This window comes from Thunnus albacares, chromosome 9, assembly GCF_914725855.1.
Source record: "Thunnus albacares chromosome 9, fThuAlb1.1, whole genome shotgun sequence".
Classification (NCBI taxonomy): Eukaryota; Metazoa; Chordata; class Actinopteri; order Scombriformes; family Scombridae; genus Thunnus; species Thunnus albacares.
Window position 1 is genome coordinate 27,978,331 of NC_058114.1, and position 27,694 is coordinate 28,006,024.

At 38.7% G+C, this 27,694-nt stretch overlaps 2 protein-coding genes across 3 annotated transcripts in view; one reads left to right on the forward strand and one right to left on the reverse strand.

The window, feature by feature from the left end:
* Positions 1-1,721: 1,721 nt before the first annotated feature.
* Positions 1,722-27,686, reverse strand: gabra5 (gamma-aminobutyric acid type A receptor subunit alpha5). 2 transcript variants are annotated; one of them, XM_044361569.1, is made up of 10 exons: positions 26,086-27,686; positions 24,817-24,901; positions 24,485-24,609; positions 22,355-22,422; positions 21,611-21,831; positions 18,213-18,295; positions 8,510-8,653; positions 4,164-4,316; positions 3,789-4,000; positions 1,722-2,420 (listed from the first exon to the last, which is right to left on the reverse strand). In XM_044361569.1, exons 2-10 carry the CDS (start codon positions 24,897-24,899, stop codon positions 2,130-2,132), a joined length of 1,380 nt encoding a protein of 459 aa, XP_044217504.1. In that variant the 5' UTR covers positions 24,900-24,901; positions 26,086-27,686; the 3' UTR covers positions 1,722-2,129. The 2 variants fall into 2 exon arrangements, with proteins under 2 accessions (XP_044217504.1, XP_044217505.1); XM_044361570.1 differs by lacking the exon at positions 26,086-27,686 and adding an exon at positions 25,885-26,001.
* The window catches only part of gabrb3 (gamma-aminobutyric acid type A receptor subunit beta3), a 54,713-nt gene continuing 29,188 nt past the window's right edge, over positions 2,170-27,694 (forward strand). Inside the window, exons 1-3 of the mRNA XM_044361566.1 lie at positions 2,170-2,252; positions 6,185-6,238; positions 6,835-7,280. Of these exons, the coding sequence (XP_044217501.1) occupies positions 7,111-7,280 (170 nt within the window). The 5' untranslated portion in view covers positions 2,170-2,252; positions 6,185-6,238; positions 6,835-7,110. The remainder of the gene's footprint in view (positions 2,253-6,184; positions 6,239-6,834; positions 7,281-27,694) is intronic.

Below are 27,694 nucleotides of genomic sequence, written 5' to 3' on the forward strand. Positions count from 1 at the left end.
AGAAGGCATAAAGTCACATGGATAGATCACGTTCATATTTAAACTCATCCTTCAGCCAAAGAGACAAGAGGCTAAAAATGTCATTTTCAGTTTGAGAGAACTGTTAAGACTGCAAACCTACTGTAATAGTGCATGCAGCCTTCACAGTGGGTATCGAGTAAAAAGCTTGGCTTTATGTGGTCTTACAGTGACCTTAGTGCTATAATTTGGGATTTTTACATTGAATTAAAAGTTCTACTTTTGGGGAAATACACTTATTCACTTTCTTGCTGAGAGTTAAATGATAAGATCAATACCACTCTTGTACTTGTACGCTAAGTATGAGGCTACAGCCAGAGGACAGTTAGCTTAGCTTAGCTTAGCTTAGCCTAGTTTAATGTGACTATTTTTTACAATAATCTGTACAAAAGCCGAAGAATTTTAAAAAGTTGTGGTTTTTAGGCAGGTTTATGTGCTGCATAAATTTACACACTCATAATTCAGACATTAAAGAAATTACCAAAGAAAAAAAGGCACACATAAAATGTATTGCACTAAGGATCTACAGTAGGGAGTGATTTCGGACACAGCCCAGGAAGTCAAAAGACTGTACAGAATAAGTAAACAACATATATCATGTTTGAAAGTGAGCTTTAGAGTTGCTGGCTGGCAGATATCTTTACGTGCAGCTAGTTTCCCATCTTTACTTTAGGCTACCTAAGCTAACGTTCCCCTTGTTGTAGCTTCGTGTTTAGCGTACAGACTCGAGTGGTACAGCTCTTCTCATCTAGCTGAGTCTCAGCAACAAAGCAGATAAGTGTATTTCCCAAATGAACTATTCCTTTAAGATAACACTCAGGTTTTTAATGAGAAATTAATTTTAATAATTCATCTCACATTTTGGCCTGAAACCCTAAAAACTGCAAATGCAACATGATTTAAAAATGCTAATGGTCAAAATGCAATAACCTGGTCACTGTGACTTTTTGCCTCTTTGATAAGCCTGATAACTTGATAAGCTCAAGTCAGTCTCTTAACTACAGCAGTTACTTTAAATCATGACAAAAAGTGATCCTGCTCCAAGCATCCAAATGTTTATCAAGAACTTTTGCAAGTTGTCATCAAAGCTTATTGAAACGACAAACTTATCTAAATAACAAAATGTTAAAAAAAGCATCATATATTCTGTCAAAATTGCTAAAGCTCAAGCTATTCTGTTCATTTCCCAATATCCAGTCAATGAAGCACTAGGCTAGAGTAACACTGTGTTGCTGTATATGCATAACATAGAAGCTAACCTTACTGGCTTAGTGGTGCTTGTCTAAAAGCAGGGCATATATACATGTTTCTTAAACTATGACCATACATACATACATACATACATACTTACATACAGGATTTTCAACATGGTAACCTGGAAACAGAAGCTGCCACTATCACTTTAGCTTGAAATCTGTCCCCGTTTAACCTTTACATAAACAGAAAAACAATATTTATGGAAAACTGGCCATTCTAAATTGAGACAAAAGTAGCAAAACTGAAAAAAAAAGTCAACTGTTCAATGAAAGTTGTAAAACTGGTCTCTGAAAATAGTAATTGCAAGAGATTTCAGTGCATTCATAATGAGTTATCACACTCTGAAGGCATCACATTTAGCATGGCTATTCATCTGCTTTTAACAAGGAAGCAAAGTTCCATGTGCCTGGGCCCAGCCTCGCATATCTGGACCTCCAGCCCATTTGTACAAAGTAAGAGTTACAAAGATAAAAGCCGGTTTTGAGTAATAACACAGTAAAAATGTTTTGCATAGCATTTGGCCTTGCTGTACACCACCTACTGTAGACTCAAGGAGAAAATATAAATGCCAAATGCTAAAATGATTTAATTTGGCAGAAACTTATGAGTGACTGGAGTTCTAAAATGAGACAAATTAAACTGCCTTTTGAGGAGAAGTCACATATCATACATGTACAAACTCAAGGCAAACATGGCAACATTTTCCTGAAGCAACACACATGCAATGTAATCAATGACCTAAAAAAACACATCTGTGATACAAGGACTAAGTGCTTGGCATTGTTTTTGATTGCGTTCCAGTTATCAAATCCTGAAGTGGTTGTCAGGAGGATGAATGACCCTCATCGTGGAGCTTACACGGCTCCTTTGATTACTGGTTCCCTATTCAGATATGTGGCCCAGTACACCAGGTTGAAGGTCCCAAACAGCACTGGGAACACTATCCTGGACATCTTGTCAATCTTGCTCACGCTGTTGTAAGTCTTTTTGGGATCTGGGGCCTTGGTTTCAGAGGGCTTGAGCTGAACAGCCGTGCTATTTGAAATGGTAGAGATGGAGGCGTCCTTCGTAATGTTGGTTGTGTAATTCACACCAGCTGAACAGGTGTTGTTTGGCTTTTTAGAAAGAGCCAGAGGGTCCTTCTTCTGTGGGGAAAAAGGAATACACAAACTTCTGAATACAAAAGGTCCTGCACATGCATAATAAAACAGGTACTTAATAAAATACGTAAACACTTACACAACATCTACAAAAGAGAAAAAAGAAATGGCACAGGGTCATGATGTTGGCAAACCAGACTGTGAATTATTGATCCACTGCTTTTGAATGTTTTGCCTAATTCATCTCTTACTTTATTATTATGTGTGATATGGACTTTTTTTCACACCTCCTCCTTCCTTTATTTCCCACACTACCACTATTATACAAAAACAAAGTAACATGGAGAAGAAAAGAAGAACAGAGTAGAAAGGAGGGAGGGAAAGTGGAGTCTACTGGGGACGTCTACTACTGACATAGCAGTATTATCTGAAGCCACAGTGACGTTAACTAGTTACGTTACAATATATTGTTGTTGTGTCTAACCAAGTCTCGCTCAAGGAAAAGTCTTGTTCTGAAATCTTTGGAGAGTTGAGTAGTTGCAGGAAGGCAGCTGAATCATCAGCTAAATATTCAGCCATGACTTGAAAATCTTTTAGATAACACTAAGCTACGCTTCCTGTACTCCAATACAACAAACTCTTCCTGGCACTCCTCTCTCCAACTCTCACTCATGTCTCCATGGTTGTCTTCCTGCAACAACTCAACTCTCACAAGATTTCAGAGTAATACTTCTTCTTGAGCAACACTTGGTTAGACACAATAACAAACAGACCGGGTCAAGCAAAAGGTAAAGAAAAAAGTTTTATTTCTCTGTAGGGTCCTTTCTATAATGTTGTCAGACACTTAATAACAATCTCACTCTGTCAGTGTCAAAAACAAGCACTTTTAGTGGACGTACATTGACAGGGCGCAATTGCCCCAAAGGATTACATTACAGCCTATTTCACGGCTGCCGGTTGCAGTGCTCTTGCTCAATACTGGACCAATTTCAAAAATTGTTGACCCCATTAGTCACAAGTTTTTAGACACAAAAAGATGGGAGAATATGGTCTAAGTTGAAAAATCCCAAAGTTTCCCTTTAAGGGTATAAGTGGCAGCAAATATTGCACTTATCAATACCTTGCAAATGCTTTATCCTTCTTCTGCTACCCACTGCTACCAACCTATGGACAATACTTGACTGCCAAATAGAAACGCATCAGTCACCCCCTCCATACAAAGGTGAAAAATACAGCAAACCAGCTACTATTGTTGGGAATGTATTCATTCTCTATCCTCCAGTACTTAACCATAAAAAAAAGTCGTAGCCCCAAAATAAATTGTTAAACTTGTGGGAACAAGCTTTTCATTCCCCACAACTACCAGGTTTGGTCCTCACAATGTGATAACAACAAGAACATACAAACACTTACCTTGGGTTGTTGGGCCTCCATTGCCTTTTTTCCATCCCAGGCCCAGCTCCTCTTGGTGAAGTAGTTAACTGTAGCGAATTCGATGAGGGCAGAGAAGACAAAGGCATAGCACACTGCAATGAACCAGTCCATGGCAGTAGCGTAAGCAACTTTAGGCAGTGAGTTTCGAGCGCTAATGCTGAGAGTGGTCATGGTCAGGACTGTGGTCACACCTGGTGGTGGAGAAAACTGAGTCAGTTTTACTAACCAGACATAATATTCTTTTTATGCAAGCAGTAGTGGCTCTTTAAAAATTTAATTTCAACTGTCACTTCAATCATGTGGCATTTCCAAAGTTATACTACGGGCTCATGTGTCTGTGGTTTCCAAACTCACCAAAGACAGTTCGTGCTGGCACAGACTCCCGGTTGAGCCAAAATGAAACCTGGGACAGGATTACAGTCATGAAGCAAGGCATGTAGGTCTGGATGACAAAGTAGCCGATCTTCCTCTTCAGATAAAAGTGAGCCATCATCACGGTGTATTGACCTGTGGAAAACAGCAGAGCAGAAGAGGAGGTGTTATATGGTATGTTGAGAAAAACAACATACAGAAACACTGAAGGAGAAGGAATGACACATATAACAGAAGGTGGTTGAGTGTATGATTTGACACAAAATTACCCAGAAAAGTATGTCAGAAGTAGCAGTATAACAGCTTACAGTACTTAGTACACAAGCCTAGAGCTGCAATGATTAGTCAATTAATTGATTAGTTGATCAGCAGAAAATTAAATAATTAAATATTTTGATAATCGATTAATCATTTCAGTTATTTTTCAAGCAAAAATGCCAAACATTGTCTGATTTCATCCTCTCAAATGAGAGGATTTGATGACTTTATTTTTCATATTTGAAAGTAAACTGAATATCAAGCTAATTTAAGACATCACAGTGGGTTGTGAGAAGTTGTGATGGGCTTTGTTTCAGTTTTTGTAAAACATTTTATAGACTAGACAATCGAGAAAATAACGGGCAGTTAAATTGATAGCGAAAATAATTGTTGTAGTTGCAGGCATAGAGATATTTAGGGAAAGTGTCTATTTGAAATGCAGTTTCATTTGGAAACAATATTGTCACAACAAAATGAATCCATTATAAGCACCTAGTGATACCTTTTGTTTTGCCCAGTTCTTTCATGAAACCCCTCATCAAACATCAATATGATCAGTCTGGTCCTGAACTCACTGTCTGTGATCTGAAGTCCCCTCCTACACACAGACCTTATGTGACCATTAACATGATAAATCCCAAACTGAATTAACCTTTCTGTTTAGCAACTGTGATGACACCTATACAGCCATCATATCCACCTCACAGAGTCACAATACCTGTTGACCTTGGGCTAACAAGCAATTAATTACATGCACTCATTTTTTTTTCTGACCACGTGAAGGCGGAACAGCTGTTGTAAACACAACATTGATGTACTATCACCTTATAAGGTTCTTATGTGTTGGCAAACCTATTGCCTATTTACAGTACACACCCAGCAAACATGGAGCAACATTAGAGTCATGTCTTTAGCCTAATGAATGTAGGTTCCAAATTAATTTTGCTTTAAGGTCTCTTAAAATTTTGACTGACTGCTGAGGGAAATATTTGGATCAGCCAGATGCTCCTCTCTCTTTACCAGCTAGTCGGTAACTTTGTCTGCTGTTTGGGTCTGGGCAGGTATTGTTATCAAAGCTGAAAACTCTCTGAAAACTGACTGAAACACCTACCTGCTGCATCTGGAAACAATGCTGAAGAGGATGGTGAGACTGAAGCAAAACAGTAAAGTTGAGGGCTGTGAAACCAAAACAATTAGCTGAAAGATGCTAAAACGCTCCTAGAGCTGAGGGGAACTGCAGAGTCAGGTGATAATTCTTGGTTGGTTCATCACTTTGAGTAAACCCTTTCATATGAAACATACTGTAGTCATTGGATGACTAAATATAAATACTATTGATTCATGCAAATATTGATTTGTGCAGCTTTAACTAAGCTAGATGGGTAATTACAAGAAAACAAGAAAACAAAAGTACTATGACACTAGTGCAACATAAATAGCTTTCAACTGGACTTAAGTCCTCCTCAGTAGCCAAAACTGCACATTTACAAATTAAAAAGCCCACAAACTCTGCTGAAAACAACAAGAGATTTTATTTGATAATAGTAATAGTAATAAACTCACTAAAAAAACATTCCTTACTGGTGCATCTCTATTTTTTGTCATCAAGAATAATGTTTTACTTATACGATCACTGTAAATCCACCTGTATGGTTTACAACCCTCTCTAGTTTCATTTGGACTATATAACAGACTGTGAATAATGTCAGATGTGTGAGTTTGTCTCCTGCTTTTTCTCATTTTAGATTGCGACTGTTCATCCCAAAGAGGAACACTGGTGGTGGATGTTGATGACAAAGGTAACTTTGTTAGTGTTTGTGTTCATTTAATTTGTTATCATTTCTCATCTTAAAATGTTTAGGAGGGGGATTGCTCTCCAAGACCATTCCTAAAATCTTTATTTTTTTTAAAATAACATGACTTGTTCTTGCTGTCATTAAAAATCTATGCTTTGGGCTGCGTTGTTTTCATTTCCTTCAATCCGTGAGTGTTGTGCCATCCTTTGAGGCTGTAACTGTGATTAAATAAACTTTACAACCTCCAGGACAGACTACTCCTCCAAATGTGAAACCATGAGCAAAATTATTGAAAAACAGGTTGGTGGGGAAATCATCATATCCTGTTAACCAACTGAAGATTGCATTTGAAGGATTTTTTTTTTCTCAAAAATCCTGTCGAGCCATGGAGTCTGATAAACTATAGAAAATCCACAGATGACTGCTGCTTTCTCCTGGCAAAATCGGATTTTTCTGTCTCACTAATCCCTTGTCACAATCTGCATCCTGTATATCTCTCTCGCTCTCTCTCTCGCTCTCCCTCTGTCTCTATCTCTCTTTCTATGTGTGTGAGTGTGTATGTGTGTGTGTGTGTGTGTGTGTGTGTGTGTGTGTCTCAGGGCAACAGACAGTCCATCCCATTCTGTCAGGCCAGGCCACACTTGATTGGGGACATACATCCTTGCCTGAGCTAGAACACTAAAACAGACCTGGATCAGCGGTGATTACAAGCAGGTGCACAGATGACTGAGGTAGAGGGGGGTTGAGAGAGGGACTGGAGGAAAGTTTGGATGGTTTGTGCGATGCAGCAACAAGCATCATGTCCTTAATGAAAAGGGCACCAGTGTTGCCTTCGCTCCGAGGACTACTAGCCAGCAGCCCTGCTCTGTGGTGGCATGACTGGGCGAACCCCACTCAGATCTGACTGCCTCTTGGGCTTGGAAGTTGATGGAAATCTCCGTGGAGTGAAAATGCGGTTGTGGTGGATTTTACTGTTTGGTTTTTGGAGCGTCTGTGGGGAACTGCCATTCATAGCAGAGAACAACGCAGCTATGTTGGTCAACTGGTGAGTACAGTTCAATACGCACTTGTAGAGTTAAACCATCTGTTGAGCTTTGCCGCTTTCAGATTTTGATCTGAAAGCGCTGATGTGTGTGTAATGTAATGAAATGACAAAGGTTTGCCGATCATCTCCATTCAATTCCTGGGTCTATATTTTCATCCTCTTCGGCTTAACCTGTGAGGTCAAAGGTCATCTCAGCACAGTGTTACCATTTGCTGAGCTATTCTTGGCTTGTTAAAGAGGGCTTGTACCTCAGATTAGCAGCGCTAATTAAGGCCATGTGGGCTCTGTGAGTCTTCCTTCATAAACTGGTCTAAGCAGTGCAGGGTGGGGAGAGAGTCACGCACAGAAAAATATAGCAACTTGTCTGTTAACCTGAACTTGTTGAGTGTTTCCGGTGGGGGGGGGGAAGGCTTGATGGCAGGGTCTTCCACTAGCAGCACGGCAGGATTTTCTCCTGCGCTTAAAAAGCACCGTGGCATACTTAGTGGTGAATGTTTAGTTCTCTTACATTATCCAGTGTAAACACCAACATCCCCCGGCAGATACAGGATAAAGCAACTATCTCTGTATACATTACAGATATAGGAACGCCTCCCCTGTAATAAACTTACTACCGACAAGCAGCAGAAATGTATTATCATACTTCTTTACATAACAGAATTAAGCAGATGCCACTCGGACCCCCCACGTGTCACTGCCGCCGCAGCCAATCGCTGAGCTGTGACGTCACTCAGTAAAAGCACAACTGATGGGCCTGCATACGGATTAACCCTACAGACCCAGTGGCTCAGACCACGGATAAGTGATTTTTTTTTTTTTTTGCCCCCCCCCCCACCCCCTCTCTCTTCTCTTGGCAGCCCCAGAGACAGCTGGCTATGTGTGGGAGGCATTCTCAAATCCTTGTGATTCATTCATTGTCTCTATCCAGCTTGATTTGAAAACATTTTCTTCTCACAACATCTTTGGATGGCACACACTGTAATAACGCAGAGCTGAATAATAGGGTTGAAGCCGGAGCTTAAAGTCCCTGCTCCCGCCTGAAGCTACTGTATGACTGGTGTTGTAAGGGAGGAAATAACTGAGTGATAAAAGAAAATGGAGGGGACGGAGCTACATGAATTCCGGCTAAGATGTAGATGATTGTGTGTAATACTGTGAAAGAGGTCATCTGTAATCCGAGGCCTCGTTGTCCCTGATAGGGGGTGAAGTTTACTCTCGCTTCACTTTACCTCGGCTGGTGTAAATGTCCTCTGTCCCTGCCGTCTGACCTATCAGGTGATACTGATTGAGCCGTGAGCCTTCCTCTGCCACCACCACTGACTTGGCTGCTCCCTGAGTCCATGTGTAGACCACCTCCGAGACTGGATACGCATCTAAGAACACAAGACAGGAAGACGTACAAACTTTATTTTTGCATCATCAAGAAATTCAATTTTTACAATATCACTTTGTTTAAATTTTAAATTCAACTGTTTTGCTTGTGATATCAGGAGGTACCCCACAGACCTGCAGGTCAATATGGCTGCATTAATCTCTATGGACTCAACTGATTTAAAGCTGAACAAAGAGAAAACATAACAAAGAAGTTTATATCATACTTAATACACTAGTGTGTTACAGGCACTAGTGTAAAAATATAATTGGAGATTCACAAACATCAACATTCTCAGCATTCTAAACACAAGGTCCTCTTACTTACTAGCTGTTCCCAAAGCTTCTGACAATATGCCACTGTCAAAATATTAAGTGGACCTTGTTTTTACATTCTTCTAGAGGGTTGCACTACACTATGTTGCACGTCTTACCGATAGTACCTGATCTGTTTCATCAGGTCATTCAGATACTGATCTGGATCAGTGGATTACTAATTAGTATATCAAGTGCCACCTATAATGAAATCTGTACCATTCATGATAAATATTATAATATAAATTTACAGATATGGGATATAAGAGCAGCAGTGGCTCAGGTGGTAGAGAGGGCCTGCTGTTAATTTTCAGGTTGGTGGTTCGATTCCTCCACCCTACTGTCTTCATGTCAAAGTGCTTTTGAGGAAGTCACAGAACTGCAAATCGTTCATGATGTGTGTAGGGAAAAATTCTGAGGCTCTTTGGACAAGAGCATTTGCTGGCTGAATGTTATTAAAGTAACGTAACTTTATGTGGTGGATCAAAGCAAAACCACTGGATCATTTCTTGATTTCAAACAGGCTCCTAAAAGCACGTGCATACACGCAAGCCTTTACACAGTGGCTGAAACTAAAAATGCCCCGTCAGCCCTCCATCCTCAGTACATATTCAGTGCATTATACTCATGTTCTCTATGAGCTTTTGCTTTTACTTTTCCTAAAGTAAAGATGAGTTTGATAAATTAAATGTTACATGAATGCTATTACACAAGAGACATGTTTCAAGTCATTTCAGTTTTTCTTCTCTCTCTGAACTCTGACAACACAGAAATCCTTACATGCACACACTGTTAAGCTGCACATTGTTCATTTATTTTGCCAACCTTTTTTCCTCTTTTTAAAAACCTAACAAGCCACTTTATTCCTCTGAACTACACCATCCATTTTGATTGCAATGAAGGAATATGTCATCCAATTTTTTTGAATTCTTTACTTGTTAGTAGGATACATATATTGCTGGGTTTGGTCTCTGTAGGGGGTTTGGTGATAAAAGATAAAGATAATGCCAGCATTATCCTTTAAGAACTGTTTTGCTGCTGTGTCCATATAGAATTTAGAGCAGGAACTGGTGTCTTAGACCTCCAAAATACCTTGCAGAATGCTTCATCAAATGTTGTCCAGCAGTAGCAGGATCTGCCCGTTGATCGTAAATTGTTTACATGGTGCTGTCACTCTATTCTTCGGCTTCTCAGATGCTACTAGCTAAGAAATATGGCGTGGCTGTGATACAACACTTGACCTTTCACCCACTTTGCTTCATTACACAGAGATTAACTTGGTGTCACTGTTAAGAGCTCGTGTTTGGCTCTGATGTTGATGTAATCAGTTATGAGAGTATCACAATACACAGATGTCACTAATAGTATGATGTCAAGTGTGAGTGTTGACATAGTTTGACAGATTGCCTTGAAGGATTGTGCTGTAGGTTTGCTTACAGGGTTTGTCCATTTAGCTTTAAAGTTACTGTGAGTATGAAATGTAGATGATAGGAAGCCTCTTTTATAGGCTGGTGTATTTCAAACACACTTGTCTTTCATTCACAAGTCCATTTAGAGAACAAGCGTGCCCTGCAAAATGCAAAAACACTCTCACTTGCTCATACTGTAGTTTAAACCCCACCCTTACTGTAGATGCACTAAATCTGTGTGTGTGTATCTCTCTCTCTCTCTCTCTCTCTCTCTCTCTCTCTCTCTCTCTCTCTCTCTCTCTCCCTCTCTCTCTCTCTCTCCCTCTCTCTCTCTCTCTCAATCGTACTACAGTGCAGTGTCCAATCTAACAGTATTGCATTAATCCAGCAACTGTGGTGTTAGAAGACTTCACAGCAATTTAGATTGACCCCAGTCAACTAGTCTGTGGATTATCGTCTCAAAGACACTAAGCATTGTCTCAAACCAGTCTTTGTAGAACTGCGTTACATAAGCACACCCTCAACATTATTTTGTTCATAGATATACTTCACCTTCAGATTGTGTGAAATTAAATAAGAGATATCTAAAATCCTTAATATCATAATGACTTCATTATGGTCTTCACTCAAGAGAGCTTTATCTCAGGTCTGAGGTAAAAGCTAAATTATTTTTTTCGTTGGTTTACAAGAATGTTGTGAAATCCTAAAATCAAAGTAAGCCAGTGTAATTAAAGAGTTGGGGTTATAAACCAGTAGATGCTTAACATCTAAGAAGACTCTTTTAAGAGGAGCAGCATCTTGTAGGCAACACCACCCTTGTTTTTATCATTAAGTTGAAGGAAATACCCACTGTTTATTATATGGAAGTCTTTTATTGGATCAAGGTTGTTTGTGTCAGCAGCTTTCATCAGCAGCTGTGTACCCTCGGCAATGAAAACCTTTGCATGTGAATTATGGGACCAAATGGGAATACACTGTGGACAGAGACTGAAACCGGGCCCAAAATGAATCCTTGAGGTACTCCACAGTTTTACTGTGCTGAGGACAATCTGACAGCAGTCATTAGAGTGATTCTAGCTGGATCTCTACCTGTATGTTTATTAGTTGAAGTGTTATAATCAGCTTTATCAAAATCAACAGTAAGGTTAAACTAGAATATTTTGTTACTCTGAGTAAATCAGGTTTTACTTAACAATGGGAATCACATTGGGATTTCTTACATGAAACAGGTATGCTGATACAGTAACAGGAACAGTAACAGTTACATTTACAGACTAGATTGTTGAATGAGGTTGGATATTTCTCTCAACATCTATGAAAACTGAAAAAAAACCTTTTTTCCATAAGAATACAGCTAATTTCCATTTTTGTCATTATTTTAGATGAAATTATTTTGTAAGGTCAATGTTAGGGCTTGATGATTCTGTAAAAAATTCTCTAGTTGAGTCCATGGTCTGCTTGTTCTCTTACATATCATATTAAAACCATGATGTTCTTTATTGAACCTCTGGCCCAAACTGTTAGACGGGAAAGAGGTTTGGAGGGTATAACTATAGTGGGAGAAGAACACAAAGTCTGCCTGTATGCAGATGCTTTATTGGTGACACTACAAAAGCGAGGTTCAGGTGTAGCTTTGCTGATGAATATCTTAAAGATGTATGGGAGTACTTAATATTCACAAAACACAGGCCTTGACATTTAACTACACCCCTGCCCAAGAACTGGCAAGTAAGTATAATTTTAACTGGCATATATTCAGTACCTTGGGGTCTACTTACCAAAAGATATGTCCTGCATGTATGCCATAAATTATAATCAGATTAACGAAAAAATATATAATGATATGGACAGGTGGGCCTTGCTCCCCCTTGATATAGGCAGCAGAGTAAGATCAATCAAGATGAATATTCTTCCCAAGTGATTGTATCTATTCACACCTCTGCCAGTAGAGGTCCCTTTCAAACAGTTTAGAGAATGGGATAAACACATTTCTAGATTTATATGGAACAAAAAGAGACCTTGAGTAAAATACTCAACCCTGCAGCTGTCGAGGGAGGGGGGAGGTATGGCACTACTGTGCTTGAGGGATTATTATTTATCTGCTCAGTTAAGATCACTAGTACTTTGGTGTAATTCAACCTATGAAACTAAATGGAAAGACGGAATTTTCCTTTGTGGTTATACCAGTGCAGTCGGTTCTGGGTTGCCTCGACAGGGTGAAAGACATATTTCAATTACAGAATCAATGTGTCTGTCTTTCTATTAAGATGTGGCTAGGGGTGGATAAATTATTCCAGCTTTATAGAGAGGTAAAAGTACTAAGTTGGCCAGCCTACAATTCACAATTCACACCAGCATTGTCACATCGCAGGTACAGACAATGGACCCAACATGGCATTACTGCTCTCTGTAGAATTATATCAAACAGGGAACTTGATAGCTTCAAGATCCTATGCCAGTCATTTGAACTCAATAGACAGGATTTTTATAGGTTTTTACAAGTCTGCCATTATTTTTCTGAAGGAGATCAGAGATCAGAGGCCCCAACCCTTACATTTTCTCAAAAATGATTCAGATTTTCATAGATGCTTATAAGGGTGACAGTAACAAAGAGGTTATAGGCAAAGTATACAGGACTATCACCTCAGTGAACAAAAACTCAACTGATTATGTAAGACAGTTCTGAGAAAAAGATGTGAGGGTGGAAATACCTGAGGTGTGGTTACATACCTGGAAAACTCAGTGTTCCACCACTAACTCACTGACCTGGAGCGATTTTTTTGGATGGAAGAGCTTGATTCAGTTCTTTTTAACACCAAAGCAGAAATCCAAGTTAACTAAGACCTAGCATTTTTGCTGGAGACAGTGTGGATCAATGGAAGTGGACCATGCCCACATATTTTGGTTGTGTCCATGTATTCAACCTTTTTGGGAAAATCTGGGACTTTTAGTATCTAGGACCCTGGGCCTTAACGTTGACTTGTCATTTTTCTCTCATAGAATTACCCCTGAAGCCTTATGTAAAGGTGATGTCTAACTCCTGATGATTTTCTTGGTTGCATGTAAAAAAAAAACTGTCACCAAATGCTGGTTTTGGAGAAATCCCCCTACTGTGACCTTTTCATAGGAACTGTCCATTATATACGCTCCATGGAAAAGATAACTTAGAAAAATACTGAAGGAAATGGGACTGTTACTCACAGGAAACAGACACTGATGAGGATTTATTTTTTATTTTTAGTATTTTTTATTTTTTTCTCTATCTTATATTAGACATCAATGATGAAATCCCTTTGTAATGAACTTTACCTGTCAACCTGTCTCTGATGTTTATTGATACCACACAAGATCATGTTCTCTGCCCCATATGTTGGTATATCAAACTTTAAATGTTCTTAAAATAAAAAGTAGAGTTAAAGAATACGTATTATGGATTCACTTTGCTCTGGTGGGCCACTGGCTATCTAAATAAACATTAAAATAAATATCAGTATCAGTATATCAGTATCTGATTCATATCCTGCCTCAGTAATGCTGTGAGTGCATGTGTCTGCAAGTGTTTGCAGAACAAGTAATGAAACAAGCTGGTTTTATATCATTTACACCCCCAGGTTATATTTGGGTTATGTATGTAGGTTTAGTATCTTGACAACATGACATGTTTAAGTTTGAAGTTCCAATGCTTTCAGCCCAGCGGGCTGTTTAAATCTTTTTTACTTATTTTCACATTCACACATCCAGCCACACACTGTAAACCATTTTCAATATGGAGTAGCACTTTTTGAGTTTAAGTTTATGTTTAAGTTTGAATTTTTGTTGAGATATTTCTGCCATTTAGCTGATCAAAGATGCCAAACAGAGATTTGGGTCTGTCCTTTTGGTTGCATTTAATAACTCAGAAATTCTTAAAGTTTGATATATGACAATTATCTGTTGGAGGAGCTAATCACAGTAGCAAGCTTTGCAATTTTACAAAACTTTTAAACCAATCCTGCACTTCTTCACTGTCCATCCATATATTTCCCAAATAATGCCTGAATACACACTTCCTGTCTCAAGCCTCACGCATGGCCCTTATGTGTTCGCAAGCATGAGCCCACCACCTGCTCCAAGAAGTATTGAGTGACTTTACATAATGCTGTGATCTACTTGATATAGTGATTCTTTGCAAGTAAACTGTACACTGGAAATATCATATGCTGTTTCCTATGATGTTGTCATAGACATTTAGGGACAGTCCCTAAAGGACTCACAGTCCTCAGCAGTTGTGGTTATTTACTATGATTCGAATATAAAGAAGTCTACCGTCATTGTGACCTTTAGTTGACAGGCATGCTTGTGATGACTGACACATTAGAAGAGTATTGTTAGAATATTGATCATTACAAATGATCCTGAAGTGAAATGAAAGAAGGACAGAACTGTAAAGATGTCAATCATATGTTTAAGTAATACAGTAAATACAGCAATAATATCTATACATATACCGTAAGTTTGAGTGATGAACGCATCAAATTGGTCAAAATATTGGATCCTTTGTTTACTGGCAGTCAGTGCACATTGGTTTACAAGCCAAAGTGATTGTGGGTACTTGTGAATCTACAGACACACAGCTTTTTTCCAGCTCCCTGCCTTATATCAAGTCTTTCTCATGCTGTGTGCCCTTTTGGTAATTCCCTCCATTCCCCCACAGGCTATTTCAGAGGACATCTTAGTGAATAGTTAAACCTGCCTCTGCACCAGCTGTTGGAAATAATGATATATGTCTTACACTGCCGCCTTCCTTTTCTGTCCATCATTAAGTGCAAAGATGTGTGGGCTCATAAAAATCTAAGAAAGCCGCAGAATGTGATCTAAAATAAAAAGGGAGCTATTAGACTTGAGTCAACAGACTGTCTGACAATGAGACAATTCTCTGTCTCATTTTGCTCTCTATTTGCATTTCAGGTCATTTGCAGGTGCATGAGGAAGGCTTCTGCTATTCATTTGTGAGATGCAAGCTATTATTTCCAGCTATGAATGAGAGACTTGCAGGAACACAACATCTAAATTAGCATTTAATATGATGTATGACCCAAATATAATTAAGGTCAGAGCAGCCATAGAAAGGCTTACCAGTCCTAGAAATAAATCAATAGGCTACAGAGGACCACCTTGTGAGATGTTTAAGCTGTTTTTACAGTAACAGAAATAAATTGTGAATAATAAATAAATAAAATGTAAATTTACAACTGCCTAAGTATCTGTCAATGCACAGAAGAAATAAGACACATTTGGTAGTAAGTGTATTTTAAATTCCAATCAATATATTATTAAAACAGAGAGAATTTATTTGTGATTCTGCTTAAATATCAAAGTATATATTTTACGAAGACCAGTTTTAAATTCTATAAGAGTATAGTTATGATAAGCAAACAAATTATGAATGTGGTTTTAACTCAACAACTCTTTACCTTTTCTATCTCTTTTCTTACTGCTGTCTAGTTTCTCTTCCTGCTGTCATTTTCTTCTTCAGACCTCATCAGTATTGCTAGTGAGTTTATAGGAATAGTTCAACATTTTTAAAAATACACTGCTGAGAGTTTGATGTGAAGATTTATATCACTCTCATGTCTAAAAGTATGAAGCTACATTCAGGAGACATTTATTTTAGCTTAGCTTATCTTCACATAAAAACTGGAAGCTACCTAGCATGAGAAGAAATAGTCCTGCACATTACTCCCTATAAAACCATAACTTCTGTTTTTTACACTTTGGTTTTTGTACTAAACAAACAAGATATAACATGTTAATTATTGCGTTTAAAGGTGCTGTTATAGTTTGGTTTTTTGGGGGGGGGGTTTACCTTTGGACAGCACCAGACTAACTGTTTCCAGTCTTTATCGTAAACTAAGCTATTGTCTCCTGGCTGTGGCTTCATATCTCGGCAAGAAAGTAAATAGGTGTGCAGGTGGATAGGGCAGAGAGACAATCATAGTGGATAGTTTCAGGGACATTAAATGGGAGCAAGTGACAACATTAACATAGTAACACTTAATCATGTGTGCCTTTTTTGTCATTTACAACCCAACGAGCTACTGTCAGAAATTAAATGTAAATCAGTGAAAAAAACAACTGCACAAGAACATTTCTCAGACCTAGCTATGTGGCTAGCTGGACACCTTTGTGCAGAAAATAACATTTCTCATATAGCAGTTTATTTCACACTCTTAAGCACTGTTGTATGCTTTATTTAATTCCATTAAACTGTGTCAAAGACACAATCACTATATACAGTATAATGCTACAGACAGTTTAGAGCTTTAGCTACACTAACATGAGGTAGAACAAGACTGATAGTAGAGTTCAGTCCATGAGAGGTGATTAACACAACAGCAAAGGAACAGGTCTACTGTAGCTTTGAAAGCCTTGAGCTCATGGGTGAGTGCTGTCCATTAGGTCAAAGGATTAGCTAGGGTTAATGGAGTCGGAGCAAACAGGATATACTGCACCACCGTAACTTTTACAGCTTAGAACCTCACATGGACTGTATTTTCTACTGTCACACCAGGTTTTAAAAATGATTCAATGGTCAACAAAGTACTTCATTAGTTAGTTTTTGTTAAATATTGTGCAGTTCTCTATGTCACCTCTGTTGTAATGATAGTACTCTTACACAATTTATCAAAGCTCTAAAACTCCAGCATATCAGTGTTTCTGTACAGTTTGATTACTTTGTGTTTTTTTGATATTTAAATTCAATTTTTTAATTATTTATTACCAATTCTACATATAGTTTTCAAGCTTATTACAGCCTTTGATTATTTTTAGGGACAAATAATGTTGTGCTGCATTAAACTGAATGGAATTGAAATAACTCAGTCATCAACCTAGGTATTTAAACTACCGTATAATCAATTGAAGCAGATGTGGTGTTTCTGTGCTGGCTGATGAGTTAATTGACAACAGATAGCTTGGTATCAGTTACACAATCCGATGTAGTCCCAGTCAGTTGCTCAAACTGAGGTGACCAAAGCAGGTGTGGGGGTGGTTAAATGTCATGACACCGAACATGCAGCATACTGTAGCTCTGCCTCTGAGCCCATGGAGCGTTGAGTCCATGGATGTAGGTTGAGCCCCAAGATAACCCTCTATACGTCAGCTGCAGGGAAGACCTTAAATGCTAATCTTAAGCTTACGTGACAGGAGCTCCCCAGATATTTTTGTACCATTGGAGCTGTGTGAGGTAATCTAACTAGCTTAGAAGCCATGGGGTAAGGCTGGGCAGGAGCCACAAGTGTGGTTATCTGTGCACATATAGGTGAAGAATTGGATTTTTAAAGGTTACCTTGGTGGTAAATGTAGGTTTGGTGTGTGTGCGTGTGCGTGTGCGTGTGTGTGTGTGTGTGTGTGTGTGTGTGTGTGTGTGCTCCTAACCGCTTCCACTGTGTGTGTATCTGTTTTAAGTAGCTGAGGCAGTGAAGGATGCAGCACAGCAGCCCTGACATGTTGATTAATGGCTTAATAAGGAGCAGTGTGTCAGTGTCTACATGGCTATCTCCTGCACCACCACAACAATAGCTCTGCACCTGAGGGACAGAGGCTGTCAAACACACTCAGGTACATCCAGCCCTGCATCCCCTGCATGGATAAAGCCTCTGAAACTGGTGCCATGTCAAAACGACATGCTACTTTTCTGACTGGTAAACTTTTGTTTTAAGAAAGGTTTGCCACTTTTAGTGCTCAAGTGTCACTGATGTCTAAGTGACAGACATGACACATTTACACTATACCTTTTCCTGCATCATTTAATGCTGTTACTCACTGTGTGAATTTGCTTAGCGGCGTGTTTACTCACAGCTTCCAAACTTAAGGGGGCAAGCATGGGCATCCATTGGGAAATCCTCCAGTTGCATGGGACATTCTGCCGATATAGTCAGTCTGAAAGAAGAAGGCAAGCATCTAAAGTCAGAAAATAAATGACCGTGTGAGATGAGGCATCATCATCTTCATTATCGTTATGATCACCATTTTCACAAATTAACATATCTGCTTATTATAAATAATTTGTTTCATTTGGGTTGTGTGCGATTTTGTATGGAGTCATTAACCAATGAAAATAATATTCTGTCTTCATTAGTGTGTCTCAGATAGTTGACAGCTGAAGTAAAATGTAATTTTCTAACCACAGAGCAATAACAAACTAAACCACCAGAGGGACCCATGATGATACTCATCTAGAAAGAGTGATGCACTGATGTGTGTAAAAGTGAGCTTGAGAATTATTTGTGAACTCAATTAAGACATATTTTGTGGGGTCAGGCTGCCACCTGCCTGCAGCATGAAATAAAGCACCATTTGCTTTATTGGAAACAAAACACAACACAAAAGAAGTCCTTTAGTAGGTCTAATGTATTAACAGCAGCTGTCCACACAGGCAACAGAGAACCACACAGCCGTATCTAATGCTGCTCTCTGCTGGCCAGACTTATAATAGTCAGAGCTGCTGTCATCACCATGAAACTGAGTCTGTGCACACAAACACAAAGTGATGCCACCAGACAAAATGAGAGAAAATGTGACAATGAATGAAATGACACTTAATTAATTAATAATAAATAATAATAATTACAAATACATTTAAATGTCTACTCCACAATATCATAGATAATACTAGGAGGTACTGTTGTTGAACTTTACTTGAGTATTTCAATTTTCTGCTACTTCTACTTCTACTCCAGTATAATTCAGAGGGAAATCTTGTACTTTTTGGTCCACTACATTTATCTGACTGTTTCTAAGATTTAACATACTCAACATATGATTATCAAATATTGTTCAAGCCCACAGAACTTTAGTTCTACTGGGGAGCCCAAAGTTTCCCATGATACCTACTATGTCAGGCTGAATTTTGGGAAAAATTTGTACAAAACGATGATGTCTAGAATCTCTCTATTTGATGGTATGGTGTAACCACAAAAAACATGAAATCTTGTGTAAACATCACAAAGCTTCAATGAAGACCTGAAACAAGCTTATATATGACACTGTTGGACAGTGTGGATTGTGGAATGAGATCATTTTTAACTAGATGAAATTAAAGAGGAATTAAACTTTATGTTAAAGAGTTTAGCTTCCCAGTAGTATTCATAAAGTAACTAAAATAGTTTTACATGGACAAACTATGACATTAAAAGTTTGCTTCTTTTACATGTGAATGCATCAGTAATGATGATCAAACAATATACAATTATATAAAAATACTTTTGTTACTTTATAGTTTGCTTGTAATAATTATGGACTTAAATTTAAAAAATTGAATGCAGGATTTTCACTTGTAATGGATTTTTTTTACAGTGTGCAATTGCTAATTTTGTTTAAGTAAAGGATCTGAGTCTTCCACCACTGTCAATCCCTCATACTATATTTGTCCAAATACAATGAATAAATAAGATTAAAATGGACCATGAGAGTAGGATTTCAGTATATTAAAGGCCATCTGCTGCCTCAGCAGTTTTAGTGAAAATATGCCCCCACACATCAACACACACTAACCTTGATATGTAAATACTGGGAAAGAGAATAAAAATACTGATGAGTCTGGAATTTATTGCATTATAGTGAATGTGTTATATTACAGAGCACAATATTATACTGTATAATAGTCAAGTCAGTCATTGCTTACTGGCTTATTCAGTGGGTCTCTTGATATGTCAAACATCACCCTCTAGTGGACTTTTATACAAAGCTTAATTATAGGATTTAAATTGCATTGTGTTTGTATACTACAAACAAAGTGTCTCCCTGCCACTGAGGATGACTAACATCCATAAAGGGACTTCACAGTAAATGAGTAGCACTGAATGGCACTAATTAGTGAAGTCAAATGTATAGGGAACTATCTTCTTAATGAATCATAATGACCAATAAGGACAGTGTGGACTAGCAGATGAATTACCAGCTTAAACCAAAAAAAATGCTGCCATCACCGTTTTTTCACACAAGTACAGGTTATGTTTTAGATTAGTAAGACTCTATTGTGTATAACAGTAAGAGTCTGTGAAATATACTGCAAGGCATGCACTGCTTGGATGGAAACTCTGTCTTTCCTCTGAGAGTTATTTTCATGGTACAGTAGCTAGGGCACTGCACACTACTTGTTCTGTGAACAGCCAATGTAGGGGAGTAATGCATGCATAAAATGTTTCTCTAATAACCTTGTTCCCAGAACACAGACGCATTAACGGGCCATTGTGAACCCATTTCTAATGGCTTGTAGTGTTAGCAAATGTACTGTAGATTTGTAGCAATTTTAAAGTCGACGGATCAATAGTCATTTTTGACATGCATCCACGTCCATTTCCTCTAACTTCCTTTGTTAATATTTGATTTGGAGGATTTATTTTCCTGATAAGACGATGACACAGCAATGTCAGGATGTAAATGAAATGTTTCTATATAAGCTATAATTTCTCCTTCTACAGTGTGGACTTTAATGCATTACAAAGCTCTAAATCTCAAAATGGACTTATAATTCATTCTAAACACTAATATCTAATGGATTAGTGAAAATAAATCACTTGTCAACTGTTAGGTGACCTTTTGGTAATAGAACTGCAACCAAGATGTACTTTATATTTGTCCATAGCAGCTCATATAATTATACATCATTCCACCAGTCAAATCATGGCTACAGTACGTTAAATGGGGACAGGGACTGAATGTTAGAGCAGTAATAAGCAGAATAGGTCATGCTGTTTTTCTGTCAAAGTAAAGGCTTCTGTGATGTGGCGACATGGTTAATGGTGGGGGATCACAGTGTGAGGAGGAGGAGGAGGAGGAGGAGGAGGAGGACACAAACCCTCCATTTTCTGAAAACACCCAATTCCCCGTGTCAGAGTGCTGGGTCAAAGCAAACATTATGCTTTCAAGATCCTCTGACCTACAGTATACAGTGCGAGAACAACATGAGTTTAGATGACGCATCAATGCACCACTGAGACATGTAGTATACAATGTGTGTGTGTGTGTGTGGGCTGTACTAGTGCAGCAGGGGTCTTTAAATCCATTACTAAAGAAGTATTACAGGCTGACGGCTGTTTTAGTCATCTCTCCAGCTCTAATTGGATTACACAACATTTCTAAACCACACTAGTCAGCTCTTATGATTCATCTTTTTAGTTGTGAGACTGATTGGAAAATAAATGTTTATCCTGGTCCAAAGCAGGATGAACGGTTAAGCTCGGGGGAGTTTACCTCATGGTATAGAGAAGAGTCCCGTCATCTTTCAGCCGCAGTAGCTTGTTGGGTGTAGTCATATTATGAGCGATGGATTTCTTTCCATTGAGGAAGAAGGTGTCGGGAGTCCAGATGTTACTGGCCAGAAGATTATTCAGGGGAAGCATCTCCATTGGGCCTTTAAAGCAAAGTCTTTCATCTTTCCAACTTTGACGAAAGAACACATCAATAGTGTATTCCTATAGAGACAAATAACACAGTAAACACAACACAAATTAATTGTTTTTTGACCGATAAATATATGAAGTATAATGTGATATGAGGTAATGATACAAGAGGTATCTGAACACATTATGATTATATTCAATACTATATATCCACAGTATGTTACAAATGAGTCTCCACCTTCCTCATGTGACACACTGCTGATGTCAAAAAAGATTTTTTTTTTGTTAGTGGTAGAAAATATTCCAGATGATATATGATACATTTGCACCGAATGTGGGTGTAATTTGAAGCTGTTTTCAATTCATTAAGTGAAGTTAGAACATCATTTTACATCCTTTTTTTTAAATCATAACTGCATTGTGGTTGAAAGAGTCGTTACATAATTATTTTAATGTATTCAGAATATTTCAACGATTTCTTAGAACTTTCAAATAATTATTGGTACAGAGAGGGTTGTATTATGTAAAACCTTTAATAAAATATTTCAAATGACTGTAAAACTGTAAATATAAAATAATAAAATGGCGTTCTTACCATTTCAGTGTCAGAGACCGGACCAAAGCTTGTGACAAAGATGTTGGTTTTGATCTCTGTCACCTTTTCTGTAACAATAGATAGAACACCGTGAGCCTTTACAATACATTACTATGTTGATTAGTCCATGCATTATTATTCAGAACATCTATTCTAAATACTGTATGAAGGCCTAATGCAGGTTTTATGCTTCCTGTGACATTACAGAAACTAAATGTGGATTAAAAGACAAATGTGTGTCCTGAACTTGGCACCACCACAAGCTGTTATAGTATATCCAGCATCAGATTCATTGGAAACTTTTAATTCTTTGGTGAAGGTTGACAGGTGATGACAGTTCCACAGATGTTGGCTGGGAGTTTTTCAATACATTAAAACTTGCTGATAGGTAATAAAGGCTGAGGATTACATAGTCGTGTCAGTTAAGAACCTGATCAATGAAACTGTGTCTCCGTCTGTCACATTTACCACAATGCAACCTCCATGCTCAGATTTTAATGCTCCAACTGATGCAACTGTTCATGAAATATTATACAGCACACAGTGGAAGCTGGACAAAACAAATTACCACTTAGCAATGTGAAAAAGTGAATAAGTGAAATGGCTGATAGGAGTGCCGCCAATAACTGGATGTATAGACCACTGCCTGTTTGAGAGGACTAGATGAAATATCCCACATATGCAGCAAACAATCACTTCTGGTCAAGCATTTATAATATGAGCAGTAACTTTCAACATTTGTATTTAAACAAAGTTGCAGCTTGAAATCAAACTTCTGCACAGTGTCAATCCTTATATCTTTTTAATTAAAGCTGCTATGAGTAGGATTTGAAAAGTTCAGTAAGTCCTCTGAAATAAATGATAAAATGTTGTTGGTTTTGTCATAATTACTATGGCCACTAGAGGGCTTTGTCACACAAATGTAAATATATGCAGTTATGGGACGCTTGCTGAAACGACTAATCTGATGTTTTTGTTGTGAAGATGTCTTGAATAGTTCTGACTTTGGCCACTCCTAGTGATGGTATCAAAAGAGAAATTGTTGCATTTCTGATCTTTCAAGTGCATCAACAAAGAACAGAAACTTCTTTAAAAGGAAAGGCTCTTGATGCCCCAAAACCAGATTTTCTCAATAACATGCAGTACATACTTGAACTTTTTATGGGCTTTAAAAAGACATGGGTAAATAAAACTCCTGCCTCTAGTCAGCAGAGCTATTTATAACTTAATGTTATAATTATACATATGTTGGAGGCTATTTAGAATGAGTCCCGGTTGAATATAAATGTATTTTGCATTCACTGGCACACTCCAGACACATGCAGCATGAACAGCCTTGACACCCTGAAGCTATGAGAGTAGCTCAGAGCCCCACGGGACAAACATCTGCAGCAGGACCAGTGCAATACAGACAGACGGTGTGAACAGCACACTGCTAACCTTAAGGTACAGAATTTGCACTTTTAATAGGGGCAAAGTTCATGATTCTAAACTCTGTATGGTTTCATAAAAATATTACACAACTAATATTACAGAGCAGCGGAAAAACAGGGCTTTTTTTGTATCAACCAGATTCAGCATCTTTAAACCACGGCTTCATTCCTCCTTCATAATTAGAACCGAAAAGTTCTCGTCCACTTTGGCCACACAGCTACTGAGAACAATGGAGCTGCTATTCAATGAAAAGAACAATGCTTTTCTCAAGGTCATACATAGCATACTATGCGCTTCAGCATGTGTTCATAGTACCATTAAATCATACTTAGAGGAGGTCTAGACAGCTGATCATGTCTCTTTGTCACTGACTTGATGAAGGTTTCGTGAATATAAACACATTCTCTCTGTGTGGAATGAGTGGGAGACAGATGTTGCAGTGCAGAGCGTTGTTCTCTGTGTGGACTGAGGGGCTGTAATCTTTCAGGCTGAGCTATCGATACAGAGGCTGAACACATTTTTCTTTTTATCTACAGTATATCTAAAGCAGAGTTTTCTGTATTAGTTATATAGTGCAAACAAGAACACTTGGAGATTTTATATAAGGCCATAATCTGTTCTCACCCAGCATAAGTGTGACTGTATTAATTACTAAAATGGCAGAGGTGTTGAAGTTTATATATTCAACGGCCATACCTCCCAGTCCGGGGCGGAGTCTGTTGTCATAACCATCCAGCAGTCCATCCAGGATGCGTGTGAATATGGTAATATTGTCATTTAACTCTGCCTCTTTGGGAGTTCCAGTTACATCCTGGGAGAGGCTGTAAACAAGAGTGTTTTCAAATAATGTCAAACAGAGAAACACAGAAAAAATGAGGGATAACCTAAGATAACCTGACTTATATTCAAAAAAGTTATTTCAAAATTAAATGTCAATCATTAAAGCAACTATGACAAAAGCATTGTACATTTATGTAGCATGTGGTGAGTATGTTGTCCTGACACAGTTACAGGAGTCAGTTCCTTACCTCAGACGGCAGGTGATGCTCACAAGCAAGACACAGACCCACAGACGTCTCATTGCAAAGCTGTAGCACATTCCATCGCCCATTCCTGAAACAAGACATGCTCACTCTTTTAAAACTGCATTAACTGCTGTTTTTTTTCACCAACTAAGTTGACTGGCTGTTTACATCTGGAAATAAAGCAGTATTTGAAATGAAATTTAATTTTGTGATGATTTGTTGCAGGCTTTAATTAGCTCCCTTCTCTGAGCAGTTCCTATTGTAGAAACTAAATCATAAATAGTAAATCACATACTGTATTTGTCATCATATCAAGGTACATTAAAGGAGCCTAATGAAATCAGCTGTTGTTGCAAGCATTAATTGGCAGTTAATTTAATCATGCTTTTGAGTGTAAGGTGATCACTAAACCTTTATAAGATGCACAAATGTTCACCATCACCGATGTCACAGAAGCAAATGCACACAAACGTGCTGACAGTATCACAAAGCCTGATGCAGCAATCTCTATGTACTCACATGTGTACTGCATATACTGTTTAGTTCTTATCTGCCTTTCAAAACACAGTAAAACAACACAGGGCAAAATGTGTCGAACCTGCAGATGTTGACTGATGTCTAAATAAGTCAACAAAAGGCTGAAAAACAGCTAAGTTCTCCTCTCTCTTCATACTTGCAAACAGTGCTTCCTTTCTTTGTTGGACCCCCTCCTATAGCCCACCCATCTCCCTTCAGCAAGAGGCTCTCTTCAGTTTCACTAATGAAGGTTTGGTCTCTATAAGTTGATGACTCCTGACAGGACACAGGCTGAGATGTATTTTCCATCACTGGATATCCAGTTCAAGCTATTGTGTGAAATACATCTACCTGTATACATCTACCCGTCCGGTGTCCACAAGCACAACTGTAATCCCGCAATCGTGTCTGCACCGCAGCTGGACTCTTCACACACAGTAAATCCCCCTCAGTGATGCTGTGACTGAACGCACCCTACACTGCATCCCCAATTCATTCACGACTCACTCCTGCACTTTGCATCCCAACACAAGCCGAAAGGGAAAGTATGAATACCTCTCTTCCTCCGGCTTTCATCACAAGTGTACAGTATCCCAGTGCAGGTCGTTTCCAGCAGCAGCAGCAGCAGCAGCAGCAGTACACTACTGTAGCCTGCTCTCCTACAATGCCCACACGTCCCACTACATCTCCTACTGTACACTGGCCTGTAACAACGCTCTGCTGCACAGGCGCTGAGCCGCAGTTGCCAAAGCTTACCACACAGGACGATGCGCAGTCAAACTTCTCCCAGCTCCGTAGATCCTATCTTCACACGCAGATTGCACTGTTTAGTATCTGGCATCAATTGTGGGGGACGTCACCTCCGTCCGCGCGCAATAATTGCATATTGGAAAGAGAATGAGAAGAGATAGAGAGAGAGAGAGAGAGAGAGAGAGAGAGAGAGAGAGAGAGAGAGAGAGAGAGAGAGAGAGAGAGAGAGAGAGAGAGAGAATATATATAAAAATGTGGAGTAATTTCACTGTCAGCGAGGTTTATTTCGCCCCAGAGCGTTTAAAAGGTTGGCAGCGAAAAAATAAAGGCTTCCCAACACTTCTGCTGACTGACCATCCTTTAGTTTGGTCTCTGAGGAGAATGCAAGCACACAGCAAGCCTCGCAAAAAAAATCCAATACTGTATCCAAAAAGGCGAAGCAGCTACAATGCAAATAGAAGCTGGTGCGAATTTAAAAAAAAAAAAAGTGCGGCCGTGCGAGCAAGCCAGTAAAGCGGGAGGATATATGGCCAGTGGAGGAGAGATGCTGTACTGAGATGGGGAGACAGAGAGGGGAGGGGGTGATGAAGAGAAAGAGAGAAGGAAACGAAGGAGAGGATAAAGTACTCTACAAATACAACCATAACAGGGATCTCTACAACAGTAACTGCTTAAAAACGTTGATAACCTTCTAATTATACTTAACAAACTATAGCAAAATATCATATACTTCACTATAAGACCCAACATACTGGTTTTCCCAGTTTGGTGTGGAAGAACTTGCACAGAGCCTAGAACCCTAGACCCCCTAGAACCCTAATATTAACCTTAATATTAGGGTGACTGTGACCGGATGTGAGCAAATCCCTGCAGCCAGGTTTCAAAATCTTGTGGAAAGCCATCACAGAGGAGTGGAGGCTGTATGTAACAATCACATTTAGGTGTCCACATACTTGTGGCATTTTAGTGTATTATGGAAAAAATGCAGTCAAGTACCAAGTATGAGTAATATAGCAACAAACCTAGTATTATAGAGACACTTATAGGACTGATATAATTAGTTTAGCAGCGTTTAAATGTTATATCATAACATGATCACCAAAATATAAAGTGAGGATGTTAGACTGTACATAGGAGACAGCTAGGTGCTCTATAACTAATTACTTTAAATAGACTTCATCCATTTTTTCATTGTTGATAGTGCAGTCTATTGTAGGTCTGACTTAAATGGGGCACAAACCTGAAAAAGAGTCCTGATTTTTTGGTTAATGGTCCAGATTGCAGGAGGAGACAATATCACACAGGTCTGCCAGCAGCACAAATATAAGTCTATATTTCATCATTCTGCTTCAATTTCCACAAGGATTCGGGTCAACTCACATCCAGCTGAGTCAGTTATGAAGTTGGAGTTCTTTCAAATTTCAAAAGATGGTTGTTTATGAAACTGTGGCACCTTTATAAATTTAGACTCAAGGTGAAAGCCCTTTTGCACTTCTGTTTCCTCACAGCATACATTAAAACTTCAGAGATATATCTCCAGCAGGGACATGTTGAAGAAGTGGGAGTCAGTCTGTGCTGTATTGATACAGAAAATAATTCCTTCCTTTTCTGTATT

Coding starts and splice junctions, on each gene's coding strand:
- gabra5 (XM_044361569.1), bottom strand. CDS start 24,899: ATGGGCGATGGAATGTGCTACAGCTTTGCAATGAGACGTCTGTGGGTC. Junction 8,654..18,212: donor CCCCCTTAAGTTTGGAAGCT/GTGAGTAAACAC, acceptor TTGTGTTCTTAG/ATGCGTATCCAGTCTCGGAG. Junction 4,001..4,163: donor GCCAGCACGAACTGTCTTTG/GTGAGTTTGGAA, acceptor CTCCACCACCAG/GTGTGACCACAGTCCTGACC.